General features: G+C 36.3%; 2 protein-coding genes across 4 annotated transcripts; both read left to right on the forward strand.

Annotated features, from left to right (window-relative positions):
• Nucleotides 1–3,015: 3,015 nt before the first annotated feature.
• On the forward strand, nt 3,016–11,798 carry LOC113320490. The gene is made up of 12 exons (XM_026568396.1): nt 3,016–3,326; nt 4,660–5,220; nt 5,474–6,667; nt 6,754–7,081; nt 7,369–7,627; nt 7,730–7,946; nt 8,033–8,385; nt 8,561–9,097; nt 9,255–10,464; nt 10,606–10,956; nt 11,352–11,589; nt 11,697–11,798. The coding sequence occupies exons 1-12, from the start codon at nt 3,192–3,194 to the stop codon at nt 11,792–11,794; spliced, it is 5,481 nt and encodes a 1,826-aa protein (XP_026424181.1). The 5' UTR covers nt 3,016–3,191; the 3' UTR covers nt 11,795–11,798.
• Nucleotides 11,799–12,051: 253 nt separating this feature from the next.
• Nucleotides 12,052–15,827, forward strand: LOC113320491. 3 transcript variants are annotated; one of them, XR_003346125.1, is made up of 3 exons: nt 12,052–14,779; nt 14,966–15,073; nt 15,272–15,407. XR_003346125.1 is itself a non-coding variant. In XM_026568397.1 (3 exons), exons 1-3 carry the CDS (start codon nt 12,077–12,079, stop codon nt 15,474–15,476), a joined length of 3,012 nt encoding a protein of 1,003 aa, XP_026424182.1. In that variant the 5' UTR covers nt 12,052–12,076; the 3' UTR covers nt 15,477–15,827. The 3 variants fall into 3 exon arrangements, 2 of the variants coding, with proteins under 2 accessions (XP_026424182.1, XP_026424183.1); XM_026568397.1 differs by lacking the exon at nt 14,966–15,073 and adding an exon at nt 14,862–14,965 and having other exon boundaries at nt 15,272–15,827; XM_026568398.1 differs by having other exon boundaries at nt 14,862–15,073.
• The last annotated feature ends 2,652 nt before the right edge of the window (nt 15,828–18,479 follow it).

Consider the following 18,479-nt stretch of genomic DNA (forward strand, 5'->3'; position numbering starts at 1 on the left):
GTCCTTCTATGCCTTCAATTGACGCCTCTGCTGCTCTAATTGTTCCCTAGTTCGAGTTATTTTACTCACCCCAAAACCTAGGGTTTCAGTGGTTGTGAGATGGGGAAAATAACTAGGCTAGGGAGATGGGTTTGAGGTAGGGGACACTACAACAAAACATACGTTTAGTAACAAAATTTTATGTGACCAACAAAATTTTGTCTGCAAATCTAGTGTTTAGGGAGGAATATTTTTTTGGTCACAATATATATTTTTTTGGCGACAAACGGTAAATTTAGTCTTTAAAGTTGTCACTGAAAACTTTTGTGACCAAGTATGGTGACCAACTCTGTCACCGTCTCTAAATATCTTTTTTGTGACCACATATAGTGACCAATCCTGTCTCCGTCTCTAAATTTTTCTTTGTGACGAATTATTTTGGTCACGTAATTGGTTTCTAGCGACAAAGAAAAATTATAGTCTCCAAACATATTATTGCTAACGATCGAAGACTTTTGTCCCTGAATATATCTTACACTGACAAAATTAGTTTGTCGCCGAAATGAATGCCCATCAAACAAAGATTTTGCCGTTATAACTATTAGTATCCAAACAAATTGTTGTCGCAAATGGATTGTTTTCTACCAATGGAAAAAAAATTGGTCTCCGAAAAATCTATTGCTGACAACGTGTAACTTTTGTCCTTATATCTATTTAGGCAGACAAAAATTGGTTCGTCATCTAAATGAATACGAAGCAAATTTGAAATTTCGTCGTTAAAACTTTGTAATGACAAGACAAATTGTGGTCACAAAATCCAAATATTCGGTGACTGCTTGTGATTTAGTCTGCTCAGAGGAATTGAAGTGGTGTTGTTGCTTCGAGTATGACTGGGACGGTTGTTGCAAAGACACTCCTCACAGGCATCACCTGAACCTGAATCATCAGCAGATTTGGTCATGATGGAGCTTCGACTACCTTCGAAGTAACACGAGAAAGGGAATAATTCGGCACACCGTATCAGAAGAGGCTGAGCAATGGTTGAGCATTTTGACCAATTAAAATTCCTTGTAATACATTTCGAGTCGAAGAGATAAAATGAAGAAAGTAGCTATGTTGCATTCCTTTTCGTACTGGATCTGGTAGAACAAACCATCATACCTTGTGTTGTTTGCTCAATTCATGAAAAGCAGACTCGCAATCCATTTTAAGCGTATTTACACAAACATATTGAGGCTTTGAGACGTCTGCAAAATGAGATTATAAAATCAATACAGACAATAAGGTTACTTGAAATCCATTATGATGGGATAAATTTCATCGTTAGTAGTGATTAAAAGATTTACATGAAAACTCACATAAATGATTTTGTTCTAACATTTCTTGTTTGTTGATCGATTCCCTACAGTAACTGCATCCATTTTATTGTTATCATTAATTATAGGCATTGCACGGTTTTGTTACACAAACTTCTATAAAGGAATAAACCCATGATTTTTTTTGTACTAATTCATTAATCAACACATAAATCATTAATTATAATTATATAAGTATAATGATTGTGAAAATTACTATTCATAAATCATTAATCATCGATCGTTTTAGTTATTTCACTAAACAACCTACATTTATTAGTAATTAATTTGCAAAATGAAGAGGTCAGAGAGACGAAAGCTTGAAATACAAATAATTTAAGCATGTATTAGTAATTACTAATTGGAAAAATGAAGAGGTCAGAGAGACGAAAGCTTGAAACACAAATACTTTAAACTATTTTGTTGTTTAAAATTTTAAATTGTTGCCCTTATTTATTGATTATTACCGATAGAAATAATTTGTTGATGCATGTTTTTTCTTATAATGAGGATGATGAAGGCTAAATGGGATAAACCTGTTGCGCTGTTGTTTTGATCTTTGACGTCAAAAAAAAAAGACACCAGAGCATTAATAACATTATTGTTTCAAGAACACACCACTTTACATCAATAATTCTCATGATTTGACTTCTTTGATAAATTTGAAATGTTGGTAAAGTGCATTTTTCTAACGACGAGTATAAATTTTTTAGGGGAATTGTCCATATTGAGTTTGCAATTGAAAAAACTGCAAAAGAGGCAGTAAAATGGAATGGCGAGTATGAAACAAATCGACAAAACAAATCCTAAATTAATAAATTAACAAAAACCTAATCCTATTGTTCGACGAGTATGATTTAGAGATTTCACAATGAATAGTTTATGAGGTTTGCGTGTACAAGGTTTCACTTGATTAATATGACAATTAAGGCTAATTATGGTTTAAGGGTTTGAGGTATAACAAAAACCTCAAACAGTTGGACAATCGAACCTTCCAACCTCAAGTATGGAATCGAGCTCCTGGTCAATTAAGCTAATCCGAATAAAGAAGACCTCAACGTATCATTTCACGTACATAAATAAACAAGTACAATTCTAATGGTTATTTTACAAATAATTTGTATTTTTTAGGGAAAAACCACGGTAACATGGTTAATGTGCTTGCCAAAGAATTGTACTTAGGAATGGTTAATGCTATTATTTAGGAATGCATCAATTTATTCTTTGAGTCTTGTATCCCATTTATCAATGACCGAAAGCCTTGCTTTCACAACTGCACTTGGAACAATATTCATATATTTTTCTTTTAAGCATACAATATTCAGATTTGAGTTAGTTTAATGAAAAAAGAAAACTTATCAAAATAATAAATATAAATAGAATCAATTCTAATGGACTCAAGCACCAGTCGACTCACAAATTGGAACTAAAATCCATCAAATCATTGATAAACACAAGACAAGTGTATTTCTCACGCACTCGTACCACCTAATGGTGGTTCCACGTTACCATACAACACGGTTGGTACCACACATCTCATTAGCCATGGCTCCTACAATTGAGTTTTTCAATAGCATAAAATTTCCTAGCTACGGGGACCCTAAGGACAATATACCCTTATAGTAGGACCAACCTCCAGTTTTCCCGTTACATTTTCTCTCCGTCCGCGCCCAGTATGTCTCATTCTAAACTTTTTCTTTTTCCCAAAAAAATTTCATTTCGCTTTTTCTAGGGTTTTGTTTCCTCTCTCTCTCGTTGAAGTCGAAAAAAATCTGAAGCAGTAGTAGACGACGAAGAAGAAAAAGAATTATAGTGTGGAAGTACTGTAGGTAGTAGCAGTAGTGATTGGAAGTGAGGATGGCATCCACTTCTGGTACTAAAGAAACGGATGATCAAGAACCTTCTTCTTCTTCTTCTGTGAAGGATTTGATGGAACATGTGTTTTCTTGGAGTATTGAAGATATACTCAACGATGATCTCTACAAAAATAAGGTAATCTCTCTCTCCCTGTCTCTCTTTCTCACTCATTTACTCACTTTTTTTTTATAATTTTCCCTAGATTTCTTTTTTTTTTTGTAATTTGTAGTCTTGATTCTTGATTAGGTCTCATAGACAATGTCGATTATGCTTGATTTATGTTTAATTAGAGCATTTTAGCCCCAATTTTAGTGTAGGTTCACGATGCAGTGCATGATAGGATGGTGATGTCGATTATAATTATCATGCAGTGCATGATGGTTTTTTTTAGGGCAAATTTCAGTAAACTTGAAAGCTGTAAAATAACAAAGTGAATCTATGATGATAGATTCACTTTGTTATTTTACAGCTTTAGAGTTTACTGAAATTTGCCCTAGAATTTTTTTTTTTTTGGTTGTAATTTCTAGTTTTGGTTGTTGATTAGTTCATGTAGATGATGTCAATTATGTTTAGTTTATGCTTAATTAGAGCATTTTAGTCCCAATTCCAGTGTAGGTTCATGATGCAGTGCAGGACAGGATGGTGATAGTGGTGTAGGTTTAGAAATATGGGTGCACTGCATCATGAATCTGTACTAACAATCATTACAGCTATTTTCTAAAGGTACTATGGATGTTCTACAGTTGAGCCTTTAACCATGGTGGTGGTGTGATGGTGTTGGTGATGTGGGGGTGTTGTTTGTGTAGTTACGATTAATTTATGCTTAAGTAGAGCCTTTCAATCCCAATTTCAGTGTAGGTTCATGATGCGGTGCAGGATAGGATGGTGATAGTGGTGTAGGTTAGGAAATATGGGTGCATTTCATCATGAATTTGACAATTTGTACTAATAATTACTACAGCTATTTTCCAAAGATACTATGGATGTTCTGTAGTTGGGCCTTTGTGTACCACAACCTTGGTGGTGGTGTGAAGGGGTGGTGTTGTTTGTGGTCCACATAGGCTTTAACATTTTGGAAATTTTACAATATGAATCATAAACCTCGGTAGCAATTATATGAATCTGCACGGAATAAAGTATGCTGAACTGGAACATTTTAGCCTCAGTTTAATAATCACTATGGCTATTGTCCAGAGATTTTATGGAAGTTTTACAGTTCATTTGCAACTGCTCATTTTCTTTTACCGGGACTGTATATAAGTCAATTCACTTTATTGACCGTTTTCCTTCCAATTTATGATGTATCTTATATTTATATTTGCATCTATTAATGATATTCCATGTTCATTTGCAACTTCTCTCTGCGGGCTTTAGCTAAGATGTGGTAGTCTTACATGGATTTTGTAATACAATTAGTTGAATTTTGTATGTCTTGTTTAAATGAATAAATCGTGTATGTTTTTTGTAGGTGGAAACTATACCTAAGCGTTTTGAGTCTGCACAACATTATCTAGGCTCTTATACTATGCCGTTACTGGAAGAAACTCGCATGGAGATATGTTCACAAATGGAGTTTATGTCAGGTATACCTCACGCTGAAATAACCTCAGTAGAGGAGACGAAGCTTCATGGAGGGTCATTCTTGTATCGCATGAAGGTCCACTCCTGGAGAAACCGATATGGTGTATATGGCAAAGAACCTTACAGTCCGAAACCTTTGGATCTGTTTATTTTGGGCAATGCTGTACCTGAAGTTGCTTCGGACTTGCAGCGGTTTGGAAGCAGCTGGTCTTTGGCTTCAGTTGTAGAAGATGTGAAAGAGTCTGATTCTGTAGGGCAGGAAGACCGACTTACATGCTTTCAGGTTAAAACTTCAAAGCCCATAAAGATAGAGATGAAAGAGGGCAGGAGGAAATCACTTTTTCTGGTGTTTCTGGTAAACTTGGCGACGAACACTAGAACATGGAAGGCGTTACATATGTTTCGAAACTTGAATATCATCAATGAAGTTCTCTGTGCCAATTCCACGGTAAAAATACATCTAGCACTTATTCGATTATAACTTTATATTACTTTGTGTACATTCAAATATTTTCATAATGTGAATAATAAATGATGCAATTGGCCGATCTGGCTTCACTTTTTAACCTCTGTTATTTCTTTTTCAATTTTTGGAGTTCGTTTTTGTGTTAGTTTTGGTTTCTCTTTATTTTATATTACATTACATAGATATGGGAAACAAGATATTAAGATTTTCTTACGTTGGCTTTATGGCAATTTAGGTAAAGGAAAACTGTGGTCTCTGCTCTGCACAAGTTGACAGGAGTTGTGTACGAAAAGTTGATTCACAAATTTTACTGGCTCTTAATGAATCTCAAAGAACAACGGTATTGGGTACTATATCTGCAGTGCAGTGTAACCACAGGTCTTCTGTGAAGCTTGTTTGGGGTCCACCTGGGACAGGGAAAACCAAAAGCATCAGTATATTACTGTATAGCTTGCTAAGTATGAATTATAGAATACTTGCTTGTGCCCCAAAAGATACTGCAGTTGCTGAACTGGCATTACGTATATTGAACCTTCACAAAGATGCTTGGGAATCAGAGTTGGGAAAGAACAAGTCATGTTGTTCATTAGGGGACTTTCTCTTGTTTGGGACTATGAATAGATTGGAGTTATGTGATGATCTCGGAAAGATTTATGTGGATCATCGTGTGGACAGTCTTGTCGAATGTTTTTCTCCATTAACTGGTTGGAAAAAACATTTCGACTGCATGGTGGATTTTCTTGAAGATTGTATATCTCAGTTCCGCTTGCTTTTGGAGAGTGAAATAATTACAGAGGTTCATGGTACGGAGAAAATTGGAACTATCCCTGAGGTCCACACGTCACTTCGCAAGTTTGCAAGAGACCGATTCAGAGCTTTAGCAGTACCACTCAAAAGAAGCATCAGAATATTATGCACCAATCTCCCAAAAAGATTTATTTTGACGGACAATTTCGAAACGATGGTTACTCTTTGTTGTTCGCTTGAATCTTTTGAAACTTTGCTCTCTCAAAGTCAGGTGGCTGACAAGGAATTAGAGGAAGTCTTTGCACGGGAAGAAAATTATTTCAAGGAGGCACAAGGAAGTCGAGCATCTAATTATACTTCAGCCACATTACACAAGATGAGGATTGAAAGTGTGCAGATTCTAAGATCTATCAGTCATTCTCTTGGCGATCGCCTTCCAAGCTCCACAAACAGAAGTTTCTTAACAGAGTTCTGTTTGAAAAATTCATCCCTCATTTTTTCCACAGTGTCAAGCTCATATAATCTGCATGAGGTAGACCTGGAACCACTGGATTTATTGGTAATTGATGAAGCTGCTCAGTTGAAAGAGTGTGAATCAGTGATTCCCTTGCAGCTTGGAGATATACGACACGCTGTCCTAATTGGCGATGAGTGCCATCCGCAAGCTAGGGTCAAAAGCATGGTAAGTATAAAATCAATTTCTTTGCTTAAACATGATGTTTTCCTTCTTAATTTATATTCTTAACATTTAGTGCATCGTAATCTTAGGTGTCTGATGAAGCTGGATTTGGAAGAAGTCTATTTGCAAGGTTGGGTTTGTTTGGGCATTTGGAGGACCTTCTCAACATGCAGTACAGAATGCATCCTGAAATAAGTTCTTTCCCAAATCGCAAATTCTATAAAGACCAGATTATAGATGCTCCAAGTGTTATTCGTGAAAATTTTCAGAAAAATTATCTACCAGGACCCATGTTTGGTCCCTACTCATTCATAAATATTTCCAGTGGAAGGGAGGAGCTAGATGAAGCTGGGCATAGTATGAAAAATATGGTTGAAGTGGCAGTCGTAATGGCAATAGTGCAAAACCTTTATAAAGGTATGATCAATATTAGTAAATTGTTTGCAATAGCTTCTTCCTTGTGCTATAGATGGTTAAGTAGTTGATTCAATGTAGTTTTACATTTTTATCGTTCTTCCGTTCTTGTACCTATTTTTTTGTAACTCTTAATTCCATTGTTGGTGTACATAAATACCATTGATGTGATATATAATATATTGTATTTCAATTCACATTTTTGATAGAGCTTGTTCAAAAAATTGTTGAATTGATAAATCATGATGCCCGTTTATTCCACTTATAAAGGATGTTCCAACTGTTTACAGCATGGGAAGGCTCAAAGCATAGCTTAACCATTGGTATTATATCTCCTTATGCTGCCCAAATTGCTGCAATAGAGAATAAAGTTGGTCAGAAGTTTGAGAAGCTAAAGCACTTTGTAGTGAAGGTGAGCTCTGCAGATGGATTCTATGGCGGCGAGGAAGATGTCATAATAATATCAACTGTCGGATCTAATCATAGTGGCGGATCAGATGGGTTCCTTTCCAATCCGCTACGTACCAATGTCGCTCTCACACGAGCTAAGTACAATGAGCATGTTTTTTGGGAGAACGTAGGAGATCTCTATTATCCTAATTTTGATGACATATCTTTCAGTCTTTGTTAATAGTCTTTGCTAATTTTCAGGCACTGCCTTTGGATTTTGGGGAATGACAAAAAGTTGTGTAAAGTTGGATCTTTCTGGGAAGATTTAATTCATGATGCGAAGCAGCGGCAATGTTTTTTTAATGCTGATGAAGATGAAGAGCTAGTGACAGCAATGATCAAGGCCAACAAAGAGCTTGATCAGTTAGATAACTTACTCAATGAAGATAGTATGCTTTTCAAAAACGCATTGTGGAAGGTAAACTATTCCAAGAATAAATATTAAATATATACCGTGATGTTAGTTGTTACTCATTGTCCATTTCTCATACCTCAAACTTACAGGTCCTGTTCAGCAATAACTTCAGGAAGTCGTTTGGGAAGTTGAAGTCATCACAATCACAAAAGTCGGTGATTAATCTATTGGTTAAACTTTCCAGTGGTTGGCGTCCGAAGAAGTTTAAGGCTGAAACTTTGTGTGGGAACTCTATCCAGCTTGTGAAACAGTATAAGGTTGGAAATGTTTATATTATTACTAGCATTGATATTGCAAAATACTCATGCTACACCCAAGTTTTAAAGATATGGGATATTTTATCTCTCGAGGAGATACCTAAACTAGTGAAGAGTCTGGACAACATATTCTCCATATACACTGACGATTACCTCAACCGCTGTAAGCAGGAGCATATTAAGGGGTATGTATGCTATCTTTGAACATATTAACGTTTCTTTATATCTGCTTTCAATTTTAGATAGTGAATATTGATCGATTCTTAAATCTAAATGTTGCTTTACGGCGCGAATTTTAGCAATATTTTACCATGGATTTTAGTAATATATGCACATACTTTTCATAATTTGTTATTGCAGGGATTTGGTTGTGCCAGTTACCTGGAGAATAGATGATGAGACAGTTAGATATAAGAATACTCAAAATGCTGCGTTAATAGGTAGTTCAAATGATGGGGTATCAGATAGGAGATATTACATTGAAAACTCAAAAGTGAGAGATAGTCTATTGCTCATGAAGTTCTACTCCTTATCAGCTGGTTTAGTGAATCATTTGCTCTCGGGAAGTGATGGAAAAGAGCTTGATCTTCCTTTTGAAGTAACAGATAAAGAATTAGATATCATTCTTTTCCCTAGAAGTTCGTTCATTCTTGGCAGGTCTGGAACAGGGAAAACCACTGTTTTGACAATGAAATTGTTTCAAAAGGAGCAGCAACACCACTTTTCATCTAAAGGATTTGTGGAAGCCATGGGAGATATTTCTTTGAGTGCTTCAACTGGGAATGTTAGCAGAGTGGTTGGGGATGAGACAAAAGGTCCTGTCTTACGGCAATTGTTCGTAACGGTCAGCCCAAAGCTATGCTTTGCCGTTAAAAACCAAATTGCTAACTTGAAAAGGTATCTGATTACTTTTGTAGTGTCAGCTTTGAAATTTCACTTTTTACTTTTATTTTTGTATGTTTCTTTTGTAGATTGTGTATGGAAACTATATATCTCCGCTTCACATTTGAGTACATTGTGTATTCTAACTAAATCTCATATATTTTTAATACAGCTTTATCAGCAGTGGCAGGGCCCCAACAGAACCCAATTCCATTGTGTTGCCCGATGTTGATGATGCAGTGCAATATCGAGATATACCAGATTCTTTTAGGGATATTCTACCTGAAAGTTTTCCACTTGTCATAACTTTTCAGAAATTCTTGATGATGCTTGATGGAAGTATGGGAAATTCGTATTTTGATAGATTCAGTGATATAAGGGAACTTTCGCAATCTAAAATTGTAACCTCAAGGTCATTTGCTTTGCGAGCTCTAAGAAGAACGAAAGAAGTCAATCATGAAAGATTCAGCTCATCTTACTGGCCTCATTTTAATTGCCAGATGACCAAGAAGCTTGATTCATCTATGGTTTTTATGGAGATAATTTCACACATAAAAGGTGGGCTATTTGCTGGAAGGTTACCTGATGATAAACTTAGTCGGGAAGATTACATATTACTGTCTGAGGGACGGGTTTCATCCGTAAGCAGGGAAAGAAGAGAGATGATTTATGAAGTTTTTCTTGAATACGAGAAGAAGAAAATACTAAATGCTGAGTTTGATTTGGCTGATTTTGTCATTGACCTTCACCGTCGATTGAAAACCGGGTGTTACAAGGGTGAGGAAATGGATTTCGTGTATATTGATGAAGTACAGGATCTCACCATGAGACAGATTGGTCTTTTTAAATATATTTGTAGAAATTTTGTGGAAGGATTTGTTTTTTCTGGTGATACTGCACAAACTATTGCTGGTGGGGTTGATTTCAGATTCCAGGAGGCAAGATCTTTGTTCTACAACGAGTTTATTTTGGATTCAAGAAGTGATGTCATGGGAAACGCGAAAGACATTGATCAATCTCGCATCTCAGACATCTATCATTTGAACCAGAACTTCCGTACTCATGCAGGTGTTCTCAACTTGTCACAGAGTGTAATTGAACTTCTGCATATATTCTTTCCACACCACATTGACAATTTAAGTCCCGAAACAAGTCTTATTTATGGAGAAGCACCAATTTGGCTTGAATCTGCAAACGATGATAATGCTATAATAACTATTTTTGCCCAAAGTAGCGAAACTGCTGGTAGGATTGTGAGTGGATTTGGTGCAGAACAAGTCATTTTGGTGCGTGATGATTGTGCGAGGAAGGAAATTGCTGAACATATTGGAAAACAAGCTCTTGTTCTGACTATAACAGAATGCAAGGGCTTAGAATTTCAGGTATTGGATAGTGGCTATGGTATTCTTTTGTATTTCGAGGTCAAGCTCCATTTGGTTTTTTCTTAGTATTATTTATTGTGTTTTATGAGTGTATCCTACTGTGTATGATTCAGCCTGACATTGTATTTGTTTCTTATGCAGGATGTTTTGCTTTACAACTTTTTTGGAACCTCGCCTTTAAAGAGTCAATGGAGAGTTGTTTATGGGTATATGAAGGAACAAAATCTTCTCGACTCCAGTGATGCGAAATTTCCAAAGTTTAGCAAGGCGAAACACCAAATTCTCTGCTCTGAACTGAAGCAATTGTATGTTGCTATCGCTCGTACTAGGCAGAGACTGTGGATCTGTGAGAATAAAGATGATTTTTCGAAGCCTATGTTTGACTACTGGAAGAAATTAGTTCTCGTTCAAGTGAGAGAACTTGATGAGTCACTTGTACAGGCAATGCAGGTTACAAGCAGCAAAGAGGAATGGAGTTCACGCGGTATCAAGGTTAAAGTTTGAACTTGAATCTCTCAAATAATTCATGAATATACAATTTCTGTGCGGAAAGTTTAGGGCGTGTTTGGTACTATTTTGAAAGACTTCTATATTTTTAAAAACGTTAAAAACAAACAACGAGAGAAAACATTTTTGGTAGACATGTTTTCTGGAAACGTTGTCGTTCTATTTTCCGTTTTAGAAAGCATTTCATTTTGTTTTTTAAAGTCAATCTCCAAACTAGGGATCCTTTCAGGATAGGGTGTAGATCTTTTGTATGTGGGTTTTGTATAACAGTAAAATGAATTTGGCAACGTTTATAGATGGGAACCTCACGAGTATATCCTATTATTTTATTTAAATTAGCTTCATTGAGAATGACCCTGTTTTCCCCTCATAAATCCCAGTTACTGGATGAAGGTAATTTTGAGATGGCAACAATGTGCTTTGAAAGAGCTGGTGATCCATTCTTGGAGAAACTCGCTAAAGCTACGGGTCTTAGAGCTGCTGGTGCTCACATGCTTGGTTCTAATACTGAACTAGCTCGCGTCGCCCTTGTAGAAGCAGCTGAGATTTATGAATCAATTGGCAAGGCTGATTTTGCTGCCAAATGTTTCATGGAGTTAAAAGATTTCAAAAGAGCAGGCATGGACTGTTTTCCCTTTGCACATTATTATTCATTTTAAATTTACCTTTATATTTTCTGCACCTGGAGCAATCATTTTGCGTGAACATGTATACTGTTTGTTCAGATGATTTTAAATTGAGAAATAGATGCTGCATTCCTTGTTCCATCAAACCGGTTTGTTCAACCTCAGGAGGACTGATCTGTCACACTTCAACTCATTAGCAGTTAAAAGGATAGAAGTGGTTTTAGGAATCTTCTAGCAGTATTTTTTTGTTGTGACACAATCTTTTAGCAGTATACCTTCTCATTTATTTGTAATATTCGGAGAAAATAAACAACATTAGTTAACTGTATAAATCTGAATTGGTAATACTATTGGAAAGCCAGTGAGATCAACCTTTTTCCACTTACTATCACTATACTGCTGTAACATGAAACCAAGCCTTTTCCACTCATGTTTCCTGAATTTTGATTACTAGTCAATGATCAGGTGATTGCCTGTGTATGGGTCTGAAATCATCCTACCAGTGGGTTTATGTTCAGCTTGCTTATACTTTAACTTCATTTTATGTAACATGTATGATTTATTTGGAAAACTGTGGGGAATCTTGGCTAGAGGATGCTGGTGACTGTTTCAGCCTTGCTGGATGTTGGTCTACTGCAGCCGATGTGTATTCTAGGTGTAACTGCTTTTCCAAGTGCTTGCTAGTTTGCACGAATGGCAATCTCTTTGAAACCGGTCTTCAATTCATAGAATATTGGAAAGAAAGTGCAAGGCTAAACCCTGACGCCGCCAGAAGTCAAGATCTAATAGATATGGAACAAAGTTTTCTCGAAAGTTGTGCCATTCACTATGATCAACAAAATGATACCAATAATATGTTGAAGTTTGTCAGAGCCTTTAACTCGTCGGACATGATAAGAAATTTTTTAAGGTCTCATGATTATCTTGATGAGCTCATCCTCTTTGAAGCCGGGTCTGAGAATTTTATGGAAGCTGCCACTATTGCGAGATTGAAAGGGGATTGTCTTCTTGAGGCAGATATGTTGGAGAAGGCAGGGCACTTGGTAGAAGCGACAGAGGTCATTCTGTTTTATGTTCTTGGCAATTCTGCTTGGGCAAACGGGAACAAAGGTTGGCCCTTGATCAAGTTCCCAAACAAAGAAAAACTTTTGGAAAAAGTAAAGTTGATGGCCAAAAGCAAAGATGATATCTTATACCAATTTGTTAGTACAGAGACAAGCATATTTTCAGACACCAATAGTAGATTGTCAGAGATGAACGGCTGTTTTATTGTTTCCCAGAGATTCAAGAGTCTGCGTGGCGAAATTATTTCTTTGAGGAAAATCATCGACTACCATCTAGATTTAGCACCTTCAGAGTACGTTTGGGTGGATGATGTGATCTTGAATATAACAGAGCATGTAGAGAATTCAATATCCAAGAACAGGGTCTCCGTTCAAACATTAACTTACTTCTGGAATTTATGGAGGGAAAAGATAGTAAACATATTGCATTATCTCAATTCTCTTGAAACTCAAGTTAAACAAGATCATGAAAGCTATGAGAAATTCTGTTTGGGTTACTTAGGTGTGTATAAGCAGAAACATGATCGAAGTTCCTTATACATCCTGTTGAACAGTGATGCCTGTTGGAGAAAAGAAATTGAGGATCGATTTCTTCGAAAGACCAGAGAATTACTTGGCATGAATGATCACCAATTTGCGTCTTCAGCCCGAAGCTATTGGTCTTCAACATTACTTAGTCTATGTATGCAAGTATTGGAGAAGCTGGAAAGCCTCGATAAAATTTCTGGTATTTACAAAGTTGGTAACGAGTCTTTCATGAACTATAGTGGTCCTTTCCGACGAGGAATAACTGCGCTTAACGGTTATCAAGTTGCAAAATCGATGGTTGAGTCTAAGATATTGGACAAAAAGCTTTCCGGGGAACTGCTCAAGTGCTTGACGCATTCCAAGGAGCATTTTTACGCGATATTTTGTCTGAGAGACCAGAAAAATATGATGTTCAAGCATATGATGGATTTGAGACTAACTAAGCTCTCTCAGGATTTAATCAAAGAATTTACCATTGAGATCATGAGCAAAAAAGGCAGGTTAAAGTATGTGGAAATGTGGAGTGTGGTCTTGCAGATTTTTATGTTTGGTAATCTAAGCGAAGAACTTTATCAAGTTATAATACAACGTCCGGATCTGTCTCCAGCCTATAAAGTTTTCATTAAGCAGTTGAAAGAGAGCAAGATGTCCGGATTGGTCTCGGTTTCTTTGGTCAGCAATTTTGAAAAATCATTACAAGAAACACTCAACCACGACTGGTCGAAAGACTTTGATTTCATGGCACCTTCCTGGTTTGTTTACTTTCTTGAACGTCTTCTTTTCTTGGTTTCATCTTGGCATGGTTGCTTTTTCACACTCAAGTCTTCTGTTCGAGAAACAGTTCCCTGGGGGAATCTAAGATGCAACTCAAGCTCTTTATCTGAAGCTGACTCAAAAGTTTTCTCGAAGAGGTCTTTTGATTTTATAGCATCCAAGATCAAAGAAATTTTATCAATTAAGCTAGATTGGCTTTGGGAACGTGATTTTGACGCAGTGGCTTACTACCCTTTTCTGGTCTTGAAGTTGGTTCTCTTGGTTGCTTTAATTTGTTTGAATTCTGGACGTCACTTTGATTTGCTGTACAGCTTACTTGGTAGATACGATATAATAACCGTACTGCCGCCTCAGTTTGTCAAGATCCTCGAGAAAAGAGGCACAAAGAATTTTGATAAGTTGCTCGCTGATATCCTTGAAGCAACTGGGGATCCTTTGGTCTGCTTGAGGTCAGGGAATACTCAGAGAGAACTTTTGAGCCACGATGTCTTAGCGATAGATGTGGATATGATTCACTCCAGAGAAGAAATATTGGAAATACTATACTCAGAAAATTCAGAATGTGACGGAAACTATGAAATGGAGTATGGAAGTCCAAGTGATAGAAATGCTCGTTTCTCCAATTTTGACCGTATGAGTTATACCTTATGCCCGGCTGAGTCTGATTATGATTCAGAAAAGATAAACTGGTTGGACACGGAAACCGGAGAATATGGGAGGACGCTGCAGTTGTTTACGAACACATCTCGTGTTTATATGTTTTCAAAAGGCATTTTTGAGGACATCAGCTTTCATGATTGCAAACCACAGATGAAGGTTTGTTTCGTGGTTCTTTTTCTCTTTATTTTCCTTTTTCCAACAACAAAACTTCCAACATATTTTTCTTTTTTCTTTTCAGTTGGATATTTGCATTTATTTTCAAGAAAGCCTTGGTGGTCTGTCTGTTAAATATGAAAAATGGATGAGGGAACTAAAGCAGCTCTCTTTTGCATTAAGCTGCAGGTTAGTTATTTCAAGTGTATCTCGTGGTTTAGTTGAAGATAAATTAGTATGGCAATACTGTTCTACAATTTAGCTTGCATTCTTTGGACCGACTTATTTCTAGCATAGGTAAGCTCTAGACTCTAGTATGGAATGTCATGTGAATTAAGTCTGTCTGCATTGCAGACATTTCTCGACCACTGTATTTTGAACATTTTACTCTCTGGTTCATAGAAGCATGTGCTATCATAGTTTTGTAGGATCAGTTTGTTGTTTTTGAGCAATCATGCCTTTATTCACTGCGAGTCTGGGACTGTTTTGTTTCAGTGATGAGGATCCCGATATTCAGTATTCAAAAATTGACGACTGCTTTAAGAAGTTGAGTGCGCCTCCAAAACTGAAACAGTTTTTAATCCAGGGTTTGTTTGGGTTGATTATTAAATTTACTCCGTATAGCAAGAAAATCAAGCGCGAAGAAAGACAAAAGTCCAAGAAGCAGGCTGGAAAGGATAAATGCAAGAAGAAGAAGTAGTAATATTCTGTTTGGCAGGAGCTACAGCATCCTCGTGATACCATCCATTCATTACTCTTTTGCAGCTAAAAGAGAACAATACTGAGACTTTTTTCTGTGAGGAATCTCCGAAGCATTAATATACCAGAATCTCTGCAGTCACAACACCCCATTTTTCTTATGGAATTTTCAACTTTCCTGGTTACTTACGAAATTATGTGTTGTATGCAATCGGTATGTCTTTTGAACACTTACTGTTCTTGATGTGTAATTGTGCTTCAATAAGAAGTACATTCTGAAGTAATCCTTCAGTGGGTTTCAAAAACTTCTTTCCCACCACATCGGTTTAGTGTTGCAACAGTTTGGACCTTTTATTTCAATTGTGCTGTGTGCATAGCTGACTCAAGTTACAATTAACATATTCCTGTGCACCCAAATAACACAAATCGTTGCTAGTACAACACATTTTACAATTCTGATTTCTGAGGCTTAGATCTTTCTGTGCCTACGCATCAACCTCGCATGTATCCACAGCTTTTAAAGGAAGAGCTCGCACCTCATGATCATCCAGCTCTCATTTCTGACATTAAAATGAGAGAGAACCAGCAGCACATTGCTTTAGGGCGACCAAGTTTCAGAAAACTGAAATCATAAAAGACAAATACACACACAGTGATGGAAGTCGCGTAAATATCTGAAGAAGGCGAGAATTTGATGTTACCAGGAAGTATAACATCGTCTGTGTTTACAGGCTGTGCAGAAGAGGTAGAACACATTAGAAATTTTATAGCAGAAGTGAATCTCACCCGGAGCCTAGGGTGAAGCAAAATCGCAGAAAGGCCAGTCTTTTATTCGAAATTGCAATTATTGATGGCCAATCATTATGACCATAAACTAAGTGGCCATCATTTATAACGGCAAAATGAGTGTCCAGGGAATCAGAAAGTGTTTTTTTTTTCCTCATAATGATTGGCCATCAATAATTATGGTCTTTACCATGTTTTGGCAACTTACATCGGTTCTAGAGGAGTTTCCAGTTTGGTTGAAATAGACGGTAATTAAGGTCAGAGTGTTTGTTGGTTCTGATAAATCTCATCATTCGACGTAAGATTATGTACAAAGTGCGTATCGTCTAAGTCTTAAGATTAATTACTAAAGTGTATCTAGCTCAACAAACAAAGCTAAGAGGTAAAGTCAGTTCAGCGTAGTTGTTTTGTAAATCCACTGAAAGACTGCCTTTTTGAGTTTCCATTTGAAGCTTACGCGCATTTGGAGCTAAATTGGTACCAAATCTTTCTTCAAGGATTTACATTTTTGTTTCTTTACGACCCAAATTCACTCTATGAAGAATGAGAGTGAGAGAGAGACTTACAAGGAAAGAAAAAGGCACGACGAAATGCTTCTTTTCTCTTGTTTTTTTCTTAAAAAATACTATCTCCATTTTTGGAAAAAAGAGATACTTTCACTTTTTTTTTTAGGTTAAAATGAAAAAGTGAAAATATCTCTTTTTTAGGCTATGTCATTCTCATCCATTTTTCATGAGATCTGTCTTTTTTTCAGCGCTAAAATAATTCAGATTTCGCAAGTCAAACATAGCACCTGTCATTCTCATCGAATTGTTATGAAATCCGTCTGTTTTTTCGATGCGCTAAAATAATTCAGATTTCGCAAGTCAAACATAACAGATTTCGCAAGTCAAACACAACACCTGTCATTCTCATAGCCGACTCAAGTTACAATTAACTATTCTTGTGTACCCAAACAACACAAATCGCTTGGATACTTCATATGTGATTCTAGGGTTTGATCTCCCTATGAAACACACACACATATATATATATATATATATATATCTAAGGTTGCTTTTCTTTCTTGGATATATACAAGTTACGTAATCTCAAGAATTTTCTTGTGATATCATGGAGTGCACGATGGATGGATCCAAAAAGGAAGACAAACTTGAAGATAGAAAAATGATTGAGTTTCATAAATTCCCTCTCATCATAACATGTTTCTATGCATGTGATCTTGAAGATAATCAACCATAGTATTATTGTCAGAGTTGTGATACAATTGAACTTTAATGCTGTGTAATAATACTATGATATTGTATAACAATAATTGAGAACAATTGTTTTCTTATTATTATGGCTACGGATCTTCAACAACAATGATGCTGAGTTGAACACGTTCAGAACCGCTGGAGTACTTGAAGTGACGAAGAATTCAAGGAATGTTGAAAAACCAAGGAAATCAAGCATGTTGGATGAGAAGCTACAAAGTTTATTTATTTTATAATCCATATGTATTGATAGTTTTGTCACTAAAATTGACAAAGGGGGAGATTGTTAGAGCATTGCTCGGTCAAACTCACAAGCGTTGCTATCTCAAGCTTGTTTGTCAAGTTTAGGTGATCAAAACTATAATTCTTGGGTTCTAGTCTACTTATAGCCATGTCTCAGATTAGGATACATCAACTATAATGTGTACTTGAGCTTTAGACTTCACGACGGTCACCAATTGAAGACGAAGATTTACTAAGGAGAGCTTGGAGGAACTTCATCAACAAAAGGTATGTGGAGACTAAAACTTATCTATCACTCAGAAGTATATTCTATTCTATCTTCTAATGGGACTAAGCCGTATAACTATATAGACTTTTATATTATATACATTTGATATTTCGAGCCAAGTTTATCTCGCTTATCTATTTCTCGAAATACGAGTTGAAAGCTTTTTGCTTTAGCTACATTCATCATTATTCTTGACGAGTTTAGTTGGAAACAATTTATTTGTTGGAAACTAAACAATAAGTCAAAAGATGATCATGTGAAAATTGCCTTGAAATATCTTACATGATTTGTGTGAGACGGTCATTTGATGTCGACTCGAAAAGTTTCATATTGATCATTCGATCACTTGAAAATTACTTATAAGCTAATCATATGTGTGAGACAGCCATTGTCATCTTCTAAGGATGTTTCAATGATTGAAATGGGAGTTTAGAAAAATTAACCTTTGTCT

The sequence above is a fragment of the Papaver somniferum genome, chromosome 11, assembly GCF_003573695.1.
Source record: "Papaver somniferum cultivar HN1 chromosome 11, ASM357369v1, whole genome shotgun sequence".
Classification (NCBI taxonomy): Eukaryota; Viridiplantae; Streptophyta; class Magnoliopsida; order Ranunculales; family Papaveraceae; genus Papaver; species Papaver somniferum.

Bases quoted from the DNA above. Each gene is read 5' to 3' on its own strand.
- LOC113320490 (XM_026568396.1), top strand. From the start codon at position 3,192: ATGGCATCCACTTCTGGTACTAAAGAAACGGATGATCAAGAACCTTCT. The intron at 7,947-8,032 runs GTAAACTATTCC...TCAAACTTACAG, and splicing joins TCAAAAACGCATTGTGGAAG to GTCCTGTTCAGCAATAACTT. The intron at 10,465-10,605 runs GTATTGGATAGT...TTTCTTATGCAG, and splicing joins GCAAGGGCTTAGAATTTCAG to GATGTTTTGCTTTACAACTT.
- LOC113320491 (XM_026568397.1), top strand. From the start codon at position 12,077: ATGGGTCTGAAATCATCCTACCAGTGGGTTTATGTTCAGCTTGCTTAT. The intron at 14,780-14,861 runs GTTTGTTTCGTG...TTTTCTTTTCAG, and splicing joins ATTGCAAACCACAGATGAAG to TTGGATATTTGCATTTATTT. The intron at 14,966-15,271 runs GTTAGTTATTTC...GTTTTGTTTCAG, and splicing joins TCTTTTGCATTAAGCTGCAG to TGATGAGGATCCCGATATTC.